General features: G+C 41.4%; 1 protein-coding gene across 4 annotated transcripts in view; it reads right to left on the reverse strand.

Moving 5' to 3' along the window:
- Nucleotides 1-794: 794 nt before the first annotated feature.
- ELOVL6 (ELOVL fatty acid elongase 6) overlaps nucleotides 795-22,307 on the reverse strand; it is a 136,535-nt gene continuing 115,022 nt past the window's right edge. For all 4 annotated transcript variants that reach the window (XM_073892106.1, XM_073892104.1, XM_073892105.1 and 1 more), the window contains 2 exons: nucleotides 10,622-10,773; nucleotides 795-3,063 (listed from right to left, as the gene is read on the reverse strand). In XM_073892106.1, coding sequence (XP_073748207.1) covers nucleotides 2,639-3,063; nucleotides 10,622-10,773 — 577 coding nt within the window. In that variant the 3' untranslated portion in view covers nucleotides 795-2,638. The remainder of the gene's footprint in view (nucleotides 3,064-10,621; nucleotides 10,774-22,307) is intronic.

Raw genomic sequence — 22,307 nt, forward strand, 5'->3', positions numbered from 1 at the left:
TTTATTTAGCCAATTTACAAACTACTTAGACATTCAACCTGTAAAAAAATTCTAAGTTATCTCACAAGTGAACACAAGCATGAAATTGCACCAAGATCAAAGTGCTTTGGAAGCATCATTTAGAGTCTATTTAAGGTCTATGCTCATTTCCTTATTCTAACCTGCATTAAAGGATCAATGATCAATCAATGGATTCAATAATTAAATCAACCAGATAAGCTCGAACTGGTCCTTCAATTAAGCTCAAGTCGGCTGTTATTTGGCCTTTTCCTCATGTGAATTATTCTGCTCATTTTCTTTTATAAGAAAAAAAGCTTATTGCACAGTATCATATCTTTTCAAAGCTCAAAAGAACATTATCTGCAGCCTAAGAACCTCGCAGTTGTTATAGCAGGACCTGTCTTTTTAGCTCACGTCAGTTTCCACCCTAAGAATCACAACACATCCCTCCATCAGTTGTTTCTCATCTAAGAACCGATGTCAAGACATCGTAGACGGCCCACGATAATTTAATACAGATGTAACAGCTTCCCTCCCTGCATAGCCCAGCGCCACACCCCCCCCGCCCCGCCCCCGGCCCCGGGTCTAGCGGTCATGCCCTGGTTTGCATGGATTCTTTGTTCATTGTTCAAACCCTTCACACAGAATGGGATAAAACTTTATTCTTTCAAATTCCACACATAAACAAGATGCTGAGAAAGCCCTTGTCATCTCTGACAGAAGCAGAGCAGCTCTGTTTCATGAATGACAGCACAGTTAAAGCTAAAATAATATAAAAATAATCTGAAAAATCCCTTTTACTGTATACTCTCAAAGAAAGCAAAAGATAAACAACAGTTTTCTTTTTCTGCTAGCCAGAAAAACGGGTTCCTGTTCATCTGGGCTTTGAAGTTGAGTGTACCCCACATCTGTGTGCACGTATGTGTGGTGATGCATGTATCAGCTATATGCAGTGTAGCTGCTAATCGTGCCACCTAGTTTGTCTAATCATGAAGCTACTTAACCAGAGTATTAGCATATCACATTGAACGATTTTATATAATTGCATCTTTGAAATACTAGGAATGTTGACACATTGATTTGGCTTGTAAAGGACTGAAGTATTACAGATAATATTATATTATCTAGCTTTCATTTCTTTCTCTCCTCTCTTTTTGTAAGGAATATGGCTCTTAATAAACTGATTTTCTGAGTTCCAGAACAGAAGTCCTTTTTAAAAAAATTTCTGAAGCTGACTTGAAGCAGGAAGAAGGTCTTCTGATTTGGCCAAAAATATGACGAGTATTTTATATCATTGAAAACTTGAAGGATAAGTGTATCGGGGGGGGGGGCCCTTTGTTGTCAGCTGTTCCAGCCAAACTTGCCATGAAGGGTTTGTTGAAGTAGCTCCACTTGACCAGCAGAGGGCACTTTACACACCTCTGCGTCGCTCGAGGGGAGCAGACACAGATGATGCGGAAACACAGTGTTCACCCAATATCAGGAAGAGCCCTGCAGATTTCTTTGTGAAATTCACAAAAATATAGAAAACATGGACCGTACAACAGGGTTTCATTTGGAAAGCCATGAGTGCGTGTGTGGAGTCAAATAGAGCGGGGGTATACCGAGTGTGTCTGTTGGATGGATCCTCGGCTCCATCCTTTCCCCACCGTCCTTTTCCCAGCTCAAGAATGGTACGGGGCTGACCCTTTTTAGAGTTGGTACAGAATCCATTTTCAAATCATTTGGTAGAATTTTAACTTTGCTATTCGGTATTTACTCTTCCGTTCAAAAGCCTGGGGCCGCTGAACCAAGGATAATCCTTGAAAGCTCATTTCAGAGTGGAAATTACAGTGAAACCATCAGAAGTGCTCTGAGGTGAGCTGTCCCGTTAGGAACTGGTCTGCACTGTTTCCATCCTCCCAGGAAGAACCTTGGAAAAATATTGTGCCCCGTTTGGTTCTGGCAAAGTCACTAGCCCCAGACTGGGCTAGGAAGGGAAAAACACCAGTCCTTCTCTTAGTTGAAATACAATTGTTTACATCCGTTTTCATGAGAGGTGATTAAGACATCTTTTCTCACGGGGGCTACAGCTACTGGCCTTTCTTAAGAAGGCTTTAATTTTTGCAAAAGCATTATTGTTCTAGATATACACCCTGTGTCTCTTCCATTTTGTATCTATTCTATTGTGTGTCCAAAAAGATTAGAAAGGATTGTGTGTGTATGTGCTCGCACAGTTTCTTAAGTAAACTTCTTTCATTCTTAGACAAATATAACACTTAGTAAATACTTTTTTTTCCATAGAGTGTTAATAGCCTTTGTTGACCTTCTCTCTCTCTCTCTCTCTCTCTCTCTCTCTCTGTGCCTCTGGCTCACTTTTGTTCTCATTTGTCCTAGAGCTGACAGTTAAGGAGGGAATGGGGTTTCCAGCAGCAGTCCTTTGAGATGGAGGTGCACTCAGTGAGTCCTCACCCAAAAAGGATCATAAACTTACTGGGTTGAGTCAACCTTATTATCCCTAAGCTGCCTTGGGTTTTGTGTTTGCTCATGTATTTTGTTTAGTTTTAGCTGCACCATATGTGATTCCTTGTGCCATTTTCTTTTTGTCTATTGTTTTTCTTGATGACCCTGAGCTATGGCTTCCTCCTCAGTTCCAACACTATTCAGCCTTCGTTGTTTTCCTCATCTTGCCGATGTAGGCCTCAAAGAAGAAGTGGCAGAAGAGCACAAGGTAGCTGAGGTACATGAGTGAGGACCAGAAGATATTCTGAAAGTGAGAGTGGCACTGGTCATGCTGCATCCAGTAGAAGACCAGGTAGTTAACGACACAGCCCATCAGCATCTGAGTGATCTGGGACAAGGTGATGAACATAGCAAACTTCCGCGAAACTCGGAAACCTGCCGCTCGCAAGGCATAGTAAGAGTACATGACGGCGTGCACGCTATAGTTCATGGTCATGAACCAACCCCCCCCGGCGACCATGTCCTTGTAGGAGTACCATGAGTACAGCAGCACGGTGATGTGGTGGTACCAGTGCAGGAAGATCAGCTTTTGCTTCCTCAGGATGATGAATATTGTATCTCCTGAAAGACAGAGAAGGGGAAAGCAACATGAGCCCCTCGGCCATGATGTAACGATAATCCATATTTTCCCAAGAAGGTACAGAGCTTCAACTCGTACTTGAGAGCGAGATGGGCTGGGTTAGAATCCTGGATGGATATTTACTAGCTCTGTGAGCTTGGGCAACACTGTTTTCCAGTTTCTGTAAAACGGGGATTGTCATGGGGGTAACAGCAGTAGCTTGGGATTGTCTGAGGGCTAAATAAGATAATCAGCATGCCCTCCTGGCACATGGAGAACATGCAATAAATGGTACTTTTAGAAGGATGTTATACACAAAATCTTAACAATTTTCGATCTAGAAGGGACACGAGCCATCATGTTACCCAATTTCTTTTTTTTAAATTTTTTTTATTATTTTTTAAAGATTTTATTTATTTATTTGAGACAGAAAGAATGAGAGAGAGAGAGAGAGAGAGAGAGAGAGCACATGAGAGGGGGGAGTGTCAGAGGGAGAAGCAGACTCCCTGCCGAGCAGGGAGCCCGATGTGGGACTCGATCCAGGGACTCCAGGATCATGACCTGAGCCGAAGGCAGTTGCTTAACCAACTGAGCCACCCAGGCACCCCCATGTTACCCAATTTCTAACTCGACCGTACATTTTAGGAAATATCACCTGGAAAAGTCAAGTGACTTCTCTCAGATCATTTGTCAGTAGAGAGATTAGAATTCAAGTGCCCAGCAAAACGTTCGTGGGCCTCTCTGGAGTACGAAGACCATTTTTCTTTGGTATATGGTGAAAGCTACTCCTAAAAAAACCTATCCCTGTGAGCTCCCTGTAAAAGGTGAAGCCTCGACAGACATTTGGTATTCAGAGGAGTAAAATTGAAACAAAGGCAAAAACAGAAAAAAGAGAAGAAAAGTCACCTTCTACCATATTTGCTGAAGACGGTAACCTGAATATTTTATACCAATGAATCGAGTGGTAAGAACGGAGAGTGACACACATTTTTACGGAGTTAACTTTGAGAAAGCTTTCCAGAATCTAGTACTAACAGTATCCTTTTAAAGAAAAAGACCTCTGGCCCTAAGGTAGGAAAATCTATGTTATAGAAGCCAGAATTATGCTCAGGTAGGTAGATGCTATTTATATGTAATGATTCTCTGAAAAGCCTTAGGGATTCCAAAACATATACCATAGGGCACTTATGTCAAAATGGATGAAGAGCAAGCATAGTAACAAATGCACACGATTCCATTAACAAGTATGAAAACAGGATTTATGCTCCATTCTCTTTCCTAGCTCCGTGTTCTCAGGGATGGGAAAACCCAACCTCCTTCATGACCTTCGGTGAACTCAAACTTGACTTGTTTCGGTACGACAAGGAGAACTAGAAGGTCCCTCTTCTTATTCTGAAATCTAATGAAGCACAAAGGGAATCAGTACTTATCTTTGTCTTATCCCTCAGACTTCACGGATGCCCTAAACCATTTGGCACTAGGAGGGGTCAAAGAATGTGAGGCCTTGGGAAGATTAAGGCTCTGATGGCCGTCGTTGGAATAACCTAGGCGGTACCCCATTCCATTCAGCAGGAGCTCTTCGTTTGTTTCCCTACTGAAGTGTTAAATGTTAGCACTTCATATTTGTTTAGAACAGAAAAATTCATATTTGTTTAGAATAGAAAAGGAGAGCTACCAGTTGCTGCATCTCCAAACATATTATAAAATTTTCTTTGAAGTCCTTTTCTCTCTTGCGAGATGCCTGACATATTATGCCTATAAGTGTCAGACAGATGGATAATGATTGATGGTGATAGTAGCTCTGACTAACGGACTTCAGGGACAAAACTGGTATCAGGAGACCTGGGGTCTACTTCTTAGTGTTAAACTGCACTATTTTTGTGTGCCTGTCAAAGAGCCACCATTTCTGTGTAATTACTACTCTGTACTCTGTGCCTCCCTTCGCTCAGTAAACTATAAAGTAGACACAATAATTCCAGCCTACTTTTGTTCACGGTGGAAAGAAGGTAGAAGTCCAAGGAATTACATGGTAAAAACAAATTCAGTCATTCATCATTGAGAAGATGTTTTTTTACAAGCCTTTAAGCATCACTGAAATGTATAAGCCACACAATACCCAAACACACTGCATTAAGGTACTTGCTATAGAGTAATAAGTATCTCCTCCTTTTTAATTCTTTAGATTTAATCTTAACTCTATCGTCATTTTTATATTAAAACTTCATTGTCTAAAGAACAACTTCAGTGTGAGGAGAGTAATAGGGGACAAAAGACAGGCCATATTAGAATGGGCTAACCTGGAATGAAAAGTGGAACCTATAATTCTGGTACTGAAACTTGCTTTGTGTTTTTTGTGTCTGAGTAGGGGGTCTCAGATCTCATTAGTAGGGGGCATGACTGAAACACATTATGTGTTTCCATTTAATATGGGGGAGCTGAAGGTGAAGCACATGTTATGAGGTTTTTTTTTTTTTTTTTTACAAATTTATTTATTATTTTGTGGGGGGAGAGTGCAGGGGGAGGGGCAGAGGGAGAGGGAGATAGAAAAACAAGCAGACTCCTGCTGAGCGTGGATCTGGGCTTGGGGCTTGATCTCACGACCCTGAGATCATGACCTGAGCCAAAACCAGGAGCTGGATGCTTAACCGACTGCACCACTCAGGCGCCCTGACGTCATGAGATCTTCCAAACAAAATTAATTTGAATTCCTTTAAGATTTTTTTCTGGAACAGACATACAGGAGGGCAGGTGGAGTAATAAAGATGAGTATTTTCCAATAATAGCCCTGGAGCCTCTCAGGACCACCACTCCAATGCCGCATCAAGGTTACCATCCCCAGGAAGGCTGTTGACCTAGGGAATGGTAGTTTCCCCTGGGTAAGGGGAAGGGGATACTGGTGGGGTTCCGGAAGGGCTTCCTGAGACCTCCTATGGTTTTTTTCTCTTGTTTGTTTGGTCAAAGGTCTGGTTGGCATTCTGGAAAGAATGCTGACCAACAATAAATAGTGGGACTTTCGATTCTTGAATGATTCAGCCACGTCACCCATTTGAGTGACCACTGGTTCATGTTTTCTCCACCACAGTCTCTCTATCTTTAGATTCAGCTATTTTCAGCCAAGAGCCAGTCTGTAGGTAATCTCATTCCAAACTGTCCCTCCCAAACGATACGCCTCCAGCCTGTGTGCCTGTTAATACAGATGTCTGTGCTGCTGTGGAGCAGTCGGTCGGCATTTGGAAACCCCCAGGGTGCTCAGAGTCCCCAAGAGGCCACTCTGTGTGGTTTGTCCCAGATGGCCGTGCCCCTCCTCGCAGAGTTAGCTGGAGCTCTGCTGAGTCAGAGTTTCAAAAACAATGACAAGCTCAACTGAGCAAGGACCTAGACTCAGAGCAGATGTTTCCAAGTTTTAACAAAAGCAAATCTCAGCAGGTTTTAATATAATTCAAACAGTAGGCGCGCACAGATTTTGGCACACAAAGCAGGTTGGTGGTTCTCTTCTCATTTGTTCTAGTGGGTCGTAACTCTATAATTCACTGAAATGAGCTCATTGTTTTCTGCTGAAACAGAAAGCCCTTCTTGCTATTAAGAGTGCAGTGAAGGGTAGTGTTTAATAGGTAGCGTCAGTTGGGGAAGATGAAACAGGGCTAGGGAAGCATGATGGTGATGATCGTGCAATGACGCAAGTGTTCTTAATGCCACAGCCCTGTACACTTAGAAATGGTAAATTTGATGTAGGTATATTTTGCCTGCCCCTCCTCCCCCTAAAAAAGTATACTGAAAACTGCAGGCATGCAGGTTTTGGTGGGAAAATAGAGTTTTGGTATTGAACACAGAGGAACTATTCCTTCTCACAAGAACCTTCTCTTTCTGCTGCACATAAGGGAGTCCAAAATCTTAGAGTATTGAAAAGCAGAGCTTAGGACCTAAAAATAAGAAAACTTCTCAATAATCCAAGTGGATAGATCTTTCTTAATTAAATGGTGGCAGCAATGTCTTCTAGGAGCGAAAAATCTGGAAAGGGGTTTAACTTCCAAAATGAACAAGAAGGCATCCAAGAAAACATGTTGGCTGAATTAGGGCTAGGGGCTGGCTATCTGGTTTTTGGATCTACTTTGATTCAGAAATTTAGTTTGGGAAGACCATTTGTCAGTGAGCTCCAGAACATTTGAGAGAAAATACGGCATATCTTAAAACTGAAAAACGGGTACTCTGACCATGAAAATACCTGTATAATGAACCTGGAACGACATGAAGAGTATCACTAGCCTCATTAAAGAACCAGATCAAGTTTAGGACTTTTTTTCCCCAACTCTTTAGCCCGTTGTCAGCACTTCAATCCTTTATTTTAACTGTGAAGAAATGGATTGTTTGATATCCAGCCTACAAACCACTATGGTGAATGAGGCTTCTTAGGGAAAGGGATCACCGAAACAACGGCACAAGGGACTACGGTACAGTTCCTTCTGGGCTCAAGAGGGAATAGAATTGTGTTCAACTATAAGCCAACACTGGGGCGGTAGGGAATGGCATGTCTGGGTCTACATTAAATTAAGACAGGTGATTAATTAGCATCATCCAGACCAACGCTCTAACAAGACAGAGGGCAACGGCACAAATACCTCTTAGTACTTCACCAACAGTTCTTCTGTGGAAATTCTAACTCTGTCTGCTATCCTAAAACTTTGATGTCAGTATGGAACAGAAGATGGGAGGACAGACAGCATAGGTCTACTCATGTCTTTGAAGAAAAATGACCACTATGAATAGGTTGAGGTGGCTCTTCAAGAAATTATTCTAAAGGTAGAAGGGACTATTTTTAGTGTCAAGTCCCTCAAATTCACGTGGATAAAACTCAGAGTGCAGACAAGCAGCCCTTGCAAGGAAGATGATTTCTAGAAGCAAAGACTGAGGTTGCTCCTTTGCAATTTAAGGCTTAAGGGCCCAAAGCATAGAGGCACCATTGCTGATTTTTTTCAAAAATGTTGAGGGTAGTGAAACTGTGTGAAGTGTTTCGTGGTAACATGTAGAGGGAGCCACATGGTTCGTGCATTTACAGTTTTCATACATCTGTAGTCAGTTCTGTGTCAAAAAAGGTGGGCAGATTCATAAAGATACTTATTATACAGCATAAATTAAAAGTCAGAGATATCTGATATTTCTCAAAGTGAATAATTCTCAAACATTAATAATGTATGAATTTTAAAGAAAATGTCACACAACCCCAAGAGAATACATGAATGAATCTATGAATCTAAAGACTAACTATGAAAGAAATATATCTGGCAAGACAGTCTTTTATTTTATCTATAAGTGAAAACACAAAATTAAAATGTTCCCATAGAATTTGAAATTCCTAAAAACACATCTGTCTTAGGCACTGTCTGTAGCTCCAAGTTTCAGAAAACATTTTTCTAGCCTAAGATTTGGCAGCTTGTGGTCTCAATTCAAATATGAAAACTTGCCTCCTGGGGCCTGGTTCATAAAATTCATATTCTAAATTTCTTTTTAGAGGAGTTAGACATTCCGTTCTAGCCCCTATTAAACGCCTACTGTAGGTGTTTAATATAAATATGTTAAGTGAATGAATGAGTACATACATACCAATGCATTTCAACCTAAGTCTGCCTTCATGGGCTTTTGTGTGTGTGTGTGTGTGGGCACACACAACAGTGATCTAGTCATTTTGGACTGTAGAGGATCCACCTCCATACCCCTGCTCTTCTCAGCAAAAGTTTTCAGAAGTTTTCCTCTGCTGTTCTTCCCTTGCCTTTGACTTGGGAAAACAATAGTCAAACTGACAATTCAAATCAATTGCCCTCCCTTTGTAGGCAGGGCAGACAGGTTGCCGACATTCACATCCGAGAGACCTCATATCCTTTGTGAACAGACACAGGATAGGAAGTAAAGACACCTTAAAGAAAGACTGTGGATGATGAATGGATAAAGAAGATGTGGTGTGTGTGTGTGTATACACACACACACACACACACACACACACACACACACACACAACGGAATATTATGCAGCCATCAAAAAACCTGAAATCTTGCCATTCGCAATGACGTGTATAGAACTAGAGAGTATTATGCCAAGCAAAATAAGTCATTCAGAGAAAGACAAGTATCATATGATCTCACAAACTGAGGGTTGCTGGAGTGGTGGGGGGTGGGAGGGATGGGGTGGCTGGGTGATGGACACTGGGGAGGGTATGTGCTATGGTGAGTGCTGTGAACTGTGTAAGACTGATGAATCACAGATCTGTACCCCTGAAACAAATAATACATTATATGTTAAAAAAAAAAAGAAGATAGTAGGGAGGGAAAAATGAAGGGGGGGACATCAGAGGGGGAGACTAACCATGGGAGATTATAGACTCTGAGAAACAAACTGAGGGTTTTAGAGGGGAGGGGGGTGGGGGGATGGGTCAGCCTGGTGATGGGTATTAAGGAGGGCACATATTGAATGGAGCACTGGGTGTTATATGCAAACACTGAATCATGGAACACTACATCAAAAACTAATGATGTAATGTATGATGACTAACATAACACAACACAATAAAATAAAAAAAAAAAAGAAAGACTGCGGATAGCTTGAATTGTATGTGGCTTATAAAGAAAGTACAACCTCTAACCCCCTTTTTAGGAGAAACAGGAGAGGGAATCCAATCTATAAAGAAATATTTTGAACTAAATAATAGAATTCTTAATTCCCGATAAAAAATTAAAAAACCCAGACAATGAATAGGTGTTCCCTAAGGATATATATGAGTTTGTGAGCTGATGGCCAGTACTGCTCATGGATGAAGCCAGAGTTTATGATCACCAGCAGATCCCTTTCTCCAGCAGTAAAGATATTTTCCTGGTGAACTACATCCATGTCACATCCTTGCCACTAATTTCCCACTGTTTCTATGAATCTGGACCACACTTCTATTCATTAAAGAGCTGAAGGAAAAACCTTAGGAATCCATATATGTAGCCAGTATTTTGGATTCAGTTCTAGAAGGGGAGCCACATTCCTCTTCTTCAAGGCCCATCTCTTAGATGATTCAAATCAAACAATACCAGGAACCAACCCTTAGCACTTGTTAATTAAAACATGAGGACACCCAAACGGAAAGCCTAGTCTCCTCGTCTGAACCCTAATGGCAGGATGAAAGTCTGTTTCCTTGTGGGACTGGGGGAGAGCTGCATTGTGGACTTCCCTCCATATTCTCATCTTAGCACAGCCATTAATGCGCTGGACAGAAGGGCCCGGGTAGCTTTTATGCGCCCCTGGGAGTGTATTTCCAGTAGTGTCTGGAAGTCTGCATGTTTTCGTAAACTATTTTGCTCTTCACATACACAATGTACAATTGTTGAAACGGAGGGAAGGAGGGGAGAGAAAGAGGTAGTGGAAAAGTTAATCAAGAATTCAAATTCATGAGTTATAACTTTCCTGCAACCAACAAAACAGGACCTTCAAATCGTTTCTTTGTCTGTTTTCAAATAAATAAATCTTGTGGGTGTGTAGTTACCCAGAGGGGTGGGGGTGGAAACGGAAGGAGAGAAGACACTCACCTAGTTCGGGTGCTTTGCTTAGCACAAATGCATAAGCCCAGAATTTGCTGACAGGTCCATTGTAAAAACTCTGGTCACAAACTGACTGCTTCAGGCCTTTGGTCATCAAAATGTACACCATATAAGCACCAGTTCGAAGAGCACCGAATATACTTCATAATGAAAAGAGAAAAGAAACAACATTCAGGCAGATCATTTCATTTCTGACATTACCCACACTTAGAAAACTGCCTGCCACCTAGGGGAAAGAGGTATAGATGACTCATAATCATTTGCATTGACCCAGAAGCATCTTAAAATGTTTTGTAAACAAGAGCAACAGAACATCTCCCTGCTTTATTCCGAAGGCAATAGGCGATGCCACGTATTGCTCATCACTGTTACCAAGAAGAGGTCATGGCAAAGCGGAATGGATCCAGGGCAGGATCTCATGGAGAGGCTGGTGACCACTATGTTTCAGCTTGAGAACTGTCCCTTGGGGATGAGAGGGGGTTGGCTGAAGACTCTTGGAAGGATCTCAAGTCCGTCCTATGTCCAATCATTTTCGAAGTCCCTCCCAGCTCGATTGCCTGAATATGTTTGTTTCTCTCAGCCGACTCTTCCTTTACCTTTGGACTGGCCTTATCAATGTAGACCTCCTTGGCATCTTTCTGGACCCCTGCAGCAGCCTCTAACCCACAACTGTCATCGCTTATCCCCTCGTCCACTCTCTAATCCGTCTTTCTCATGGAAGCCAGCAGAAGGCTTAGCTCTCCAGTCAGGCTCACTCTCCTGAGCTTCCCATAACCACAGGCTAACACTGTTCACACCCCGTTCTTCAAAGCCCTGTCACATCTTTGCCTACACACAGGTGCAGGTACTCAGATTGTTGAGAAATAAACTGGCTTCAGGCATTTTTATCAAGGAACTGCCAAGGAAACAGGAGAGCTCTGGGAATGCGTTGAGCTCAGTAACGCAACCTGAAGTGTGAAAGAACTTTGCAACTGGAACAGGCAGTCTCCATTATGGAGTGATCCCCCAGGCACATGTACCAGAGCATGAGGACCACACGCATGACTGAAAGTCAAGCCCGCTGACCATGTGGGGAGCTGGACTCGGCCATCCTTTTTCTGGCAGCATTCCCGTCAAGGGTCTAAGTCAGTTAGGAGATTAACCAGTGAACAGCTGTTGAGACTAGTGGCAGCCTCACCAAATTCAGAATAGGAGCTTTCATTTCTCCTCAGAGGCATTATTGTTTCTTTAAGAGATCTTAAGAGTTGCTTCAGAATAAGCCATTCCACTAGGCCACAGGGTCCATAAACATGCGTCCACCCCCTAGAACCAAAGGTCAACTTTGCATAAAACCAAGGTAATAAAGGTAAATTCCTGGCAACTGTTTGTCAAGTTGGGACTTTGTAAGTAGCTTCTCCAGTGACATACAGCCTACATTAAATGGAATTACTCTTTCCAACATATAAAATGATCCTGCATAGTATTTTTGGTGTCACTTTACAGTTGTAGATCCTATTTAGTCCTTTAGTGGCTTCCCACTGCATACAGAATAAAACCCCCAGCTCCTTAATAGGACCCACAGGCTCTGAACGGCCCCTTTGTCTCCCATCTCCACCCTTCCCACCGGCCATTCTCTTCCTGCTCACTGTGAGCCAATCATTCCACCACTTTCTTACCCTTTCCGTTTTCTGCCTTAGGAACTTTGCATATATGTCCTCCTAGGGAGCTTTTCTCCCTGTTCACTCCAGGGCTGCTCCTTCTCACTTCCTTATCTCAAAGAAATGTCCCTACTAGCAGAATGACCTGTGTCTTTACAGTCAACAAACTGTCCTAATTTGAGAGTGGAGAATTGGAATTCATTGGTAAAGTCAGGTAATGGAGATTTTTCTGTCTTATCTGACTTGATTTTTTATGTGTTGTCTTTACCTCACCAGATGATGGCTAAATTGTGTTATTACAAAAAGTGGCCACCACCACCAAGTTAAGGCGATTCGCACATTGGGCCCTTTGATTTTGCTGCTATGAAGGTAATACAGAAATGCAGATGTGGCATCTCCGCTGAGCATATGTGGGAGACGCTGTTGGTTGCCTATTCAAGAGCCAAGTGCTTCCTCTTTCTCTGTTTGAAAAGAACCCTGATTTTGTCCAGTTTCTCTCAACTCATAATTCTCCCAAGGAAGGTGACATCATCTTTTATCTAGGAGTGCATTCTAATTACTTAAGCTAGTTTTAGTAATCCCGTTTTCCTTATCGGTGATTGGTTAGGGGTGGGCACTGACCCACTTCTAGCCAATGTGATGTGAGGACTGGGCTGCTGGGGGCCGTGTGGGAAAGGTTTCCTTGCTCTTTGCTATGTATTGCCTGGAAGTGCAGTAGCCGGCTATCTTCCCAAAGGGAGGAAGCTACCCTGAGGCCAAAAGTTATTGCTGCAAAATGTGACCAAGCTAGGGACCGAGCCAATCTTTCAGTGACCCCATTGCAAGGCTTCTTGTTTTTTTGATAAAGCTTTCTTATCGTCTAAGCCCTCTGGAGTTCTGCTTTCTATTACTTGTGTTCCAGCAGACACAACACACAAGATCGGATTTTCAGTAGACCTTTGAACACTGGATAACATTTTGTGGCTACACAATATGTCTGAGTCAAGATACTGCTGGTGAGCTACTTACTACATCAGTTATCTGCTTTCCATAAACCAGTGGGAGATAAGTCAATGACTTCTGTACGAGCCCAAAGCAGAGAAACACACAAGTGACACACTTACAATATGTACTGGTCTCTGCTCATTAGCCCTTGGTCTAGGACGTTTCTGAAGCATCAGCATACCGTCCAGAACTAACAGCGGCCCACTGTATACAGCCAGCCGAGCCCCTCCTCTACTGTTTTGCTGCTAGACTCTGTGCTTCGTACATGATCAGAGCAGAGACAAGGAAAGCACCTCTGGAATAGTTACTGTCCTTTCATCTTCTTTAGTTTCAAAAATCATTGTAGTTTATATAGCCCATTTCTTAAGCATTGGCACGGTTTAATTTATTCTTTCAGTTGTTAAATATGTACTGGCAAAGTCCCAGATGCCAGGCTGGCAAGAAGCAATCAGCTACCTCTGGCTAGGGGTGGGGGCGGTCCTGGAAGACTTCAGAGGAAGTGAGATTTGACTTCAGGATAAATAAGGATTCTGAGTTTGAGGGTCAGGGTACAAGGAGGTCATTTCAGAGCATGGCAGCATTAGAAGTGTAGGTATGACGTGGCCACAATATTGCTGGTAACCACATATTATCATCCCGTATCTGGACCTCAGCCTCACTCCCTAAGCTCTGAACAATAAGACTGACTCAGAACAGAGGACAGTGCATTTTTCAGGGAAACCGTCAGTGCCAGCCATCGGGCCTATGTGTCTGTGGGCAAAGGCGCTTTGTTGTGGTGTGACAATGCTCCTGCTGGGAGGCCGTCAGGGAGCTGCTTAGCCAATGGGATGATTGTTATCAGTGGGAAGCCAGGAGCTCTGCCCCTGGTACATCTCAGCCACGGTACACTTTGGAACCACGTGGCTTTTTATTATAACTAGGCTCAAGCCCTTAGGCTATGATACCTTACCAAAAAATACTTTAGGTCAGGCTACATTTTTCCTTCTCAAGTTACACCATCTCTTTTTTCTTTTTTGATTTATTTCAGCAAGCTCTATGCCCACCGCGGGGCTCGAACTCATGACCCCCAGATCAAGAGTCGCGTGCTCTCCCGACTGAGCCAGCCAGGCGCCCCTGAAGTTGTATCATCTTGAGAGACACCGTGATGTAAAAGACAGATATGCAGCATATGTTCTGCTTCCCCCAGTCCTTGCTTATACTCACGGCAGACATTTCTGATCAATCTGGACACTCTTCTTGGCCATGCCTGGACATGATCTCAACTTTCTCAACATGCTCAACCACTCTAAGCCAATCAATCCAACAGATGAGAACTGCAAATTCTAGTCACACTTGCTCTCACTTGCTAGTTTCATGACTGGGCAAACTGACTTCTGTAAATCTTCATTCATCTGAAATGTTAATATCTCATGTGCATATTAGGTCTATGAATTCTGTAGGACAATAGAGGTGAAGTAGTTAGTGTAGAGCCTCTGGTATATAGGTGCTGAAGAAAACAGTTTTTATTATGTTACTATTATTCCTTCATTACTATTCATTGTTGTTATTAACGCCACCTTTCTTGGTCTGCCGTTCAGTTTGGAGAAGCACTTTCACCTGTCTAAGCTCACCGTGTCAGGTAAGAGGCGTGAAAGATAATTAGCCCGAATCGAAAGTCAAGAAAACACATGTACAGAGAATTTGATGTGCACTGATGATTATTCATATTATTAAGCATTTTATAGAAAGTATTTACTGTTAAAGTGTTTCTTTGCATGAGATGAGCCAACTTTTCACAAAACAAGTAATAGCCAGCAAGTTCACAAGAGGATGTGAACTATGCATTTTCCACAGAACTTCTTGAAGGAGACTGGTATAAAAAAGCATCTGGTTCATGTAAAATTTATCTTTTAATCAGATGATAAAGATTATTCTAAATCTAGGGGCTCAAAGAAGCTGAGAGTCTGGGCCATTGTGTTTAACGAGGGCAGATTAGTGCTATATCACATGTCTTTTCCCAGCTGTAAGGTCACACTGGCATCTTTTAAAAGAAATATATAGGGGCGCCTGGGTGGCTCAGTTGGTTGGGCGGCTGCCTTCGGCTCGGGTCATGATCTCGGGGTCCTGGGATCGAGCCCCGCATCGGGCTCCCCGCTCGGCGGGAGGCCTGCTTCTCCCTCTCCCACTCCCCCTGCTTGTGTTCCCTCTCTCGCTGTCTCTCTCTGTGTCAAATAAATAAATAATAAAATCTTTAAAAAAAAAAAAAGAAATATATAATTTTTCTTGTCAAAGTCCAGTTTGGATTGTAACAGTTAATGGAGCAGGAGAGAGCTCAGTGAAGGGAGAAGTGGATGTTTCTGCTCTCTTTCAGCTCCAATAGGCATAATGTGGCAAGGAGATCTGGAAGAAATCACAACCCTGATTAGCTAGGGTGTTTCTTCTCAAACAAATGTTCTGGAGTCCTAGTCCAGAAAAAGTCTGTTTCTTCATCATTAGCCATTTGCCACGGCATGGACTCAAGGAGGTATCAAGAATGCTTACTGGACTGTTAAATAATGTGGTATTATGGGGGTGAGAGAGAGAACCTTATCTTTTATACTATGTATACATTTCTGCATTGCTTGACTATTTTAAAGCAAGCATATATCAGATTGACAATTAAAAAATGTTTAAATGGGTGCTTAGCTATAATTGATATAATGATTAAACAATCACAACTGTACTAACTTTCAAGACTTTACATAAACTTTTTAGTGTGAAGTTGAGATACAACACTAATCCCTGATCAGCCGGCCCATGATGACACCTGCGCTTAGAGACTAGCAGGAAAGACTGGGAGACAATGCATGTATACCTGGTTGGGATTCTTCTTTGGATATATAATGTACTCCATTACACAGATGTTGAAACATTTAGAGTAAAAGTTTGGAAAACAAGTTCTCATTCTGTACCAGTTTTTTTCCTTTCACAAGTTAAGTATTGGAGTCCTTTCTGAAAAAGCGTGAGAGACATGGTGAATCTTCCTTCAAACCCAGCCTCTTACCATGAGACCCCCTCATTTACCAAGCTGAGAAAAGTCTGAATAACTCTGTGTTCCAGCCTTCCAATTTTACTGCCATCTGGAAGTCAAAGTGGAATAATCTCAATAGTAACTACAGAATTCCAGAATTCTGCTCTGGGTACAAAGACTCCTAAGGTATAAATCAACAGTAATCGTTCCAATTGTTTCAGCTGGAACATCAATGGTAGATACAGTTTTACATTGTTCCCTTATTGGCCCTCAACTTCAATGCAAGGTGTTTTGGAATCAAAACAAGGGTTTCTGAGAGGTTTTTTTTTTGAAGTGCCAACCACTGGAACCCCTCAACCTGCTAACTCAATAACCAAAGGTGCAATTACTTTTAGGATTGGGCAATGAAAATGTTTTATTATACTTGTATCTTATAATGGGAAAAAGGAAAAAAAAAAAAAGACGTGTGCTATTTTGTCAGTTGTCGAAACATGGCTACAGCTGATCCAACAGTAGCAACTCTACAAACATAAGAGAGGTCACTGATTTTCCTGATAACAAAACTTGAATTACCATTTGTCATAGACTCTGACAGTTTTCAGAGAAGGAAGAATATTCAATGATCCCAGAACAGGTTAAAAGCAAATTAACAGCAACCCAAAAATCCACTCTAATGCCTTTAGATTCCAGAGGTGATACAGGATTACAGTGCTTGTGATATGGAGTAATGGCGTCTCTATGTCATGTCATGTTTCTTTTGGCAAAGTGCAATCTAGCTTCTAAAACCTTTCTGCATCTGAAGACAGGCACCCTTAACAGAGAATGTCTACTTAAGTTGGGTCTAGTATTTGGCCTGTGTTAAAAATACATTTTTCAGTAATAATATAACAAACCATAAAGGTGTGCATTTTTTGCCCAAGAAATCAGTAGTTAAATGGGAATATACATTGTAATTTATTTTTATTTTTTTAAAGATTTTATTTATTTATTTATTTGAGAGAGCAAGAATGAGAGAGAGAGAGAGAGCACATGAGAGGGGGAAAGGTCAGAGGGAGAAGCAGACTCCCTGCTGAGCAGGGAGCCCGATGCGGGACTCGATCCTGGGACTCCAGGATCATGACCTGAGCTGAAGGCAGTCGCTTAACCAACTGAGCCAGCCAGGCACCCCTACATTATAGTTTTTAATAATTTACTTCCCCTATTCTTTCACTAACAAGTAGAGTGTACAATTTCATCTCTCACTGAGTGATCATTTCTAGGTTTGACTCATTTGTCCTGATTGGAATATTTAATCAGACATCTCCATTAGAAAGTCTCTCAGACAACTTGGGGACCAAGACACATGAGGCTAAAACTGCCTATTATATATATCAAAATTGAAAATACACATATCTTATGACATAGTACTTCCATTGTTGGAAACACAACATGCCCTTTAGGCATACTTGCAAAAATATACCATATTGTATGTTTTGTAATACAGAAAAGATGGTTAGAACAAAATCTAAAAGCCCACTGATATGAGGAGGGTTAAGTAAATTACAACGAACTATAAAGTGTGCCAGGCACATCTTCCTGAGATGCTGACATGGAAAAGCTCCAAAGTACAAGAGGACTAAGTGAAAAATGTAAGGAGCAAAGCATTCTGTATGGAATGATCCAAACAGTGTACATTTTAAAAAGGTTTTAAGGTTACACATACAGGTACTGATGGTTATAAAAATACTTAGGGAAAAAGCCCTTCAAACTGTTAACAATGAGTCCTTGTCGAATTTTGTTTTATAATAGCCATGTGTTACTCTTTTTCAGAAGCTATTAGAGACCTAATTTTTAGTGCCCACTTCTAATATTTATAATCTGATGTTAAATTAACCTTGGGATTTTTTTCTGAATAAAAAAGGATATGTTAAGTGTCTAAATGTTGTTTAGATAATGACTGCTTTGCTTCTCAGAGGTCAGACATATTAGAAGGAGTTTTTAGTCTAGAGGGGAATCAGACAGCCAATAACAATCATGAAGAAGACCAGAAATAGATCATTTAAAACTGAGTAAAAACACCGAGTAGAAAAGCTGAGCCTAGTTTCGCATAGGAGGAGGAGAGCTGTGGCCTCTGTGGAGAACTACCACTTAAGTCTTGAAGCACGGAGTAGCTTCCACAGCATCTCTGGTGATGGTACCTAATTGTTAAATAGTATCACGGAGAATGATGTTCATGAGCTCCTAATTAAAATGTGACATGTTGCAGCGTGGAATCCATCAGAGCTAAAGGCTTTAGGGAAGCAGCTGTAGGTGAGGCAAGTCTTGCAGAGACTACAGAGAAGGTATCTTAGCAGGTAACATGGTTCCTTGCCAGGCAAACAGAAGGTGGGTGCGCCCTCTAGGACTGCTCTCTCTACTCACCACAAATCCCCTTGCTAAGTCAGAAAACATCAGTCTCAAACAGATGTTCTTATTTAACGTTTGATGGGAAGGGTTGCCTTCAATTCACTTTCTGATGAACAGTTTATTCTCTTAACTTGTGAATCTAAGCATTAAAAAAAGGAAAAGCCATACTATGGGTCTGAATATTGCTTAGATCATACTGTGGGGTACAGTCCTTGCATCTGGAGTGTGCAACTTGGATATAACACGCTCGCTCCAGGTATCTGACAAGGCAAAGATATGCTGGCTTAAGTTAAAAAAACAAACAAACAACCTGATAAAACCCAGCCTGGCAGAGTCGGGAGGCAAGAGGGGTGGGAAGATTAAAAAATAATAATGGTAAGGACAATCGGTACCATAACAGATGTCGGTTAGAATTTCCCCAAAGAAGCATCATACCTGGTTATAGAACTCATAACATTTTAATGTGAATTTGAAATTTTAAGATTGCACTGTGTCTCATAAAACAGACGGGATTTTCTCTCACTATTATTTGAGCTACTATTATTATGTTTCAATCTGAGCTAGAGGAATTTTGTCTCCTCGGAACAACCAGTAACCTTCGCCCCGTCAGGGCCACAGTGGAAGGCGGCCACACAATGCCAGCTTCAGTTCTGGTTGACAAGTACCTGGGTCTGTGGAAGCACTGTGCTAGATGCTGGCAAAGTATTTCACATTTGAAGAACTTTGTCGAGCTCCTCCATTATGAAATTTGATTTTTACAACTTCATGGAGCACCCCTATCCTGGTGATAGAGACAAAGACATAGGCACGGGAAGGGCAAGGGACTGGTCCAAGGGCACCCAGTTGCTAAGTACCAGAATCTGCCGACCACAGCTCCAGTGCTGATACCGGACTCCCTACCAGGCTTTCATTTAGCATAATGGTTCTTAGCCTGACTGGATATTACAATCACCACAAAGGGCTAACACAATTCTAATGTTACTTATTCTAAAGTTACTTATCTATACATCGGTGCTGTGCTAGATGAGAACACTTGTCCCTGAATTTTAAGTCTTAGGGTTCTGCTAAATTCCACAAAATTAATGTCTTTTGATGGGTATGTTTTCTGCCTTTGCCTTATCTTCTTTGCTCAACCACTGATGGGGATGTCATCTAATGCATTCCAGGGCAAGTGGAGACTGGCCCACAACTTTCAACTACATTTGGAAAGAACAATGTGCGGTTTCCAGACTTTTACAATGGGAACAAAGAGATTAAAGTACTACCAGTAGTGAACCAATTGAGTACCGTAGAAAGTTAAAATATGTGAGTTGAATGAACTAACAGGAGCCTAAAAATAAATGTGGGCAGTAGCAAAGATTAATGTTGAAGCCAAAAAAACTCACCAAGATCACAGAAGTGGTTAATCATCTTGTTTCTACAAAAAACTTTCTTCCTTTGAAAAAATTCTTAATCCCCCTTTTGGAATATTACAAATTTACTGGGACAGCGATAATTCCAGTACTAAGATTAATAGCATTGCCCCACTAACTCCACTGCACAGTCTTAACTAGGTGTCATAGGCACACGAGGAAACCAAACTTCTTTTCTTCTGAGGGATGATAAACGGAAATTTCACTGGGAGAGTACTTGAATCGAAATATAACATTATCTGTAGTAAAAATAAAGGAAACGTTAAAAACAAGGTTCTGAAGCCCTGTAGGGGGAGCTCTCACACACCACTCCCTGTGATAAGAAGCATACCTCGCATTCCCCAATCCCAATAGGAAGAAGCTTACTTAACATATTCAAGCAGGAGGAAGGAAGAATTTCTCCTGGTCTAGCAACAGCCCAGCCAATGAGAAACCACCACACTCAGTCAATGAGAGGCCATAACAGCCCCTCCCAGCTTCCCCCTCTCCCTTGTAAAAGTAAGCTCACCTCCACTCTCTGGACTTGCCTATGGTTTGCGTGTCCTGAACTGCAATTCTGTTATTCCTGAATAAACTCATTTTTCTGGTAAAATAGCTGGCTCTTTTATCTTTTTAAGGTCAACACTGTAAACACTGTAAAAACAACCCAACCCCAAAACAAAATAAAAAGAGAGGAAGGAAGGGAGGGTGGGAAGAAAGAGAAGAGGGGGAAAAAAGAGAAAAAGCTATTACAACTCTCAGTTTTCCACATCCTTAAATTGAGGGACTGGAAATATCCTTTAGGATTTCAGCCCTAAACTTCTGTGAGCTCATGTAGTAACTATAAGAAAGGGAGGAAACATGGGTCGTAAGAGTTGCTGCTCTATATATGCCCACTTCATTCCTTTGGGCTTACTGATCTAAAAAGCCATTAGATAAATTTTTACAACCTTTCTCAGCAGCACATTGACTGTTAATTTTCATAGTTGTTCACAGTAACCGAATTACTCTAATCACAAGACATACCCAAGAAAGTAAATTTAAACAATTTTCTTTCTATAAACATTTAGTAAGTATGAATGCCTACTGAGGTGATAGGCCCTATCTCACTCCTTTCAGAAAGAGTTTTGTTCAAGGGGCGCCTGGGTGGCTCAGTCAGACTTCAGCTCAGGTCATGATCTCAGGGTCCTGGGATAGAGCCCTGCATCCGGCTCCCTCCTCAGTGGAAAGTCTGTTTCTCCCTCTCCCTCTGCCCCTCCCCACCACGCATGCTCTCTCTCTCACTCTCACAAATAAATAAAAAGTTAAAAAAAAAAAAAAGAAGCAGCCTGAGAATTTCCCCTCTCCTGCACCTCAAGAGCCAAACCAAAGCCTCCATAGTCCAGCACAACGAGGTAATACGAATTCATGGCCCCAATTTAATCACAAAATAATTTTAGAAACAAAAATCATAGCACGGATAAGCACATTTTTATACATTTGTGTATACCAGGTCTAATTAGAGAAGAAAAATTCACTTTGTTGCTTAATTTTTCTGTAGAGCGTTCAAACGGGATATGTTTGTTATCAACTAGCAGCAAAAAGTGAAAATGACTAAAACGGCTGCTTATTTAATATGCCTATGAAAAGTTTCCTACACTAAATTTCACCTATCTTGATCCAATTAAATAAAACGTGCACATCCCTCAGTAAGACTATTAATGTAGTAAGGACTTCATGAAATGTTAATCACTAGTAAAATAAAAGGACTTCATAAAATGTTAATCACTAGTAAAATAAAAGACCCATTGATATAATACATGTGAAAATATTTCTAGTAACTATGGCATCATCTAGAAGTTTAAGGTATTATCAGAAAGGCAGCCTGGTGTTAGGCCAAGAAAACTTGACAACCAGATTCCTAATCTCATCTCCTTTACCTGCTGAGTGCTTTAAATGTCCCATAATCTCATAAATCCCACTTTCTTTATAAAATGGAGATGGCCCTGTCTAATATTCTGCTTACATCACAAGTTATCATGAGGATCATATAAGCTGATGGATGTTAAAGTCACCGACTTGAAGACAGTAAAAACATTATTATTGATACCACTACTATTTCTCTTTCATCAACAAATCATTTTCTGACTACGTCAGTCTCATTGACAATCTAATTTCTGTCTAAGCACACACACTCATAGTAACTGGGTTCTGTGAATTTGTAAGGGCTAGGAACATGCTTAAACTGTCCTACCTATTCTGCTTACTTTTGTGTTTTTCTTTCTTCCTCACACAAAAAATTTTTTTTT

Source organism: Callorhinus ursinus, unplaced genomic scaffold, assembly GCF_003265705.2.
Source record: "Callorhinus ursinus isolate GAN/ISIS: 27379988/994484 unplaced genomic scaffold, GSC_fseal_2.0 scaffold4, whole genome shotgun sequence".
In the NCBI taxonomy this organism is placed as follows: Eukaryota; Metazoa; Chordata; class Mammalia; order Carnivora; family Otariidae; genus Callorhinus; species Callorhinus ursinus.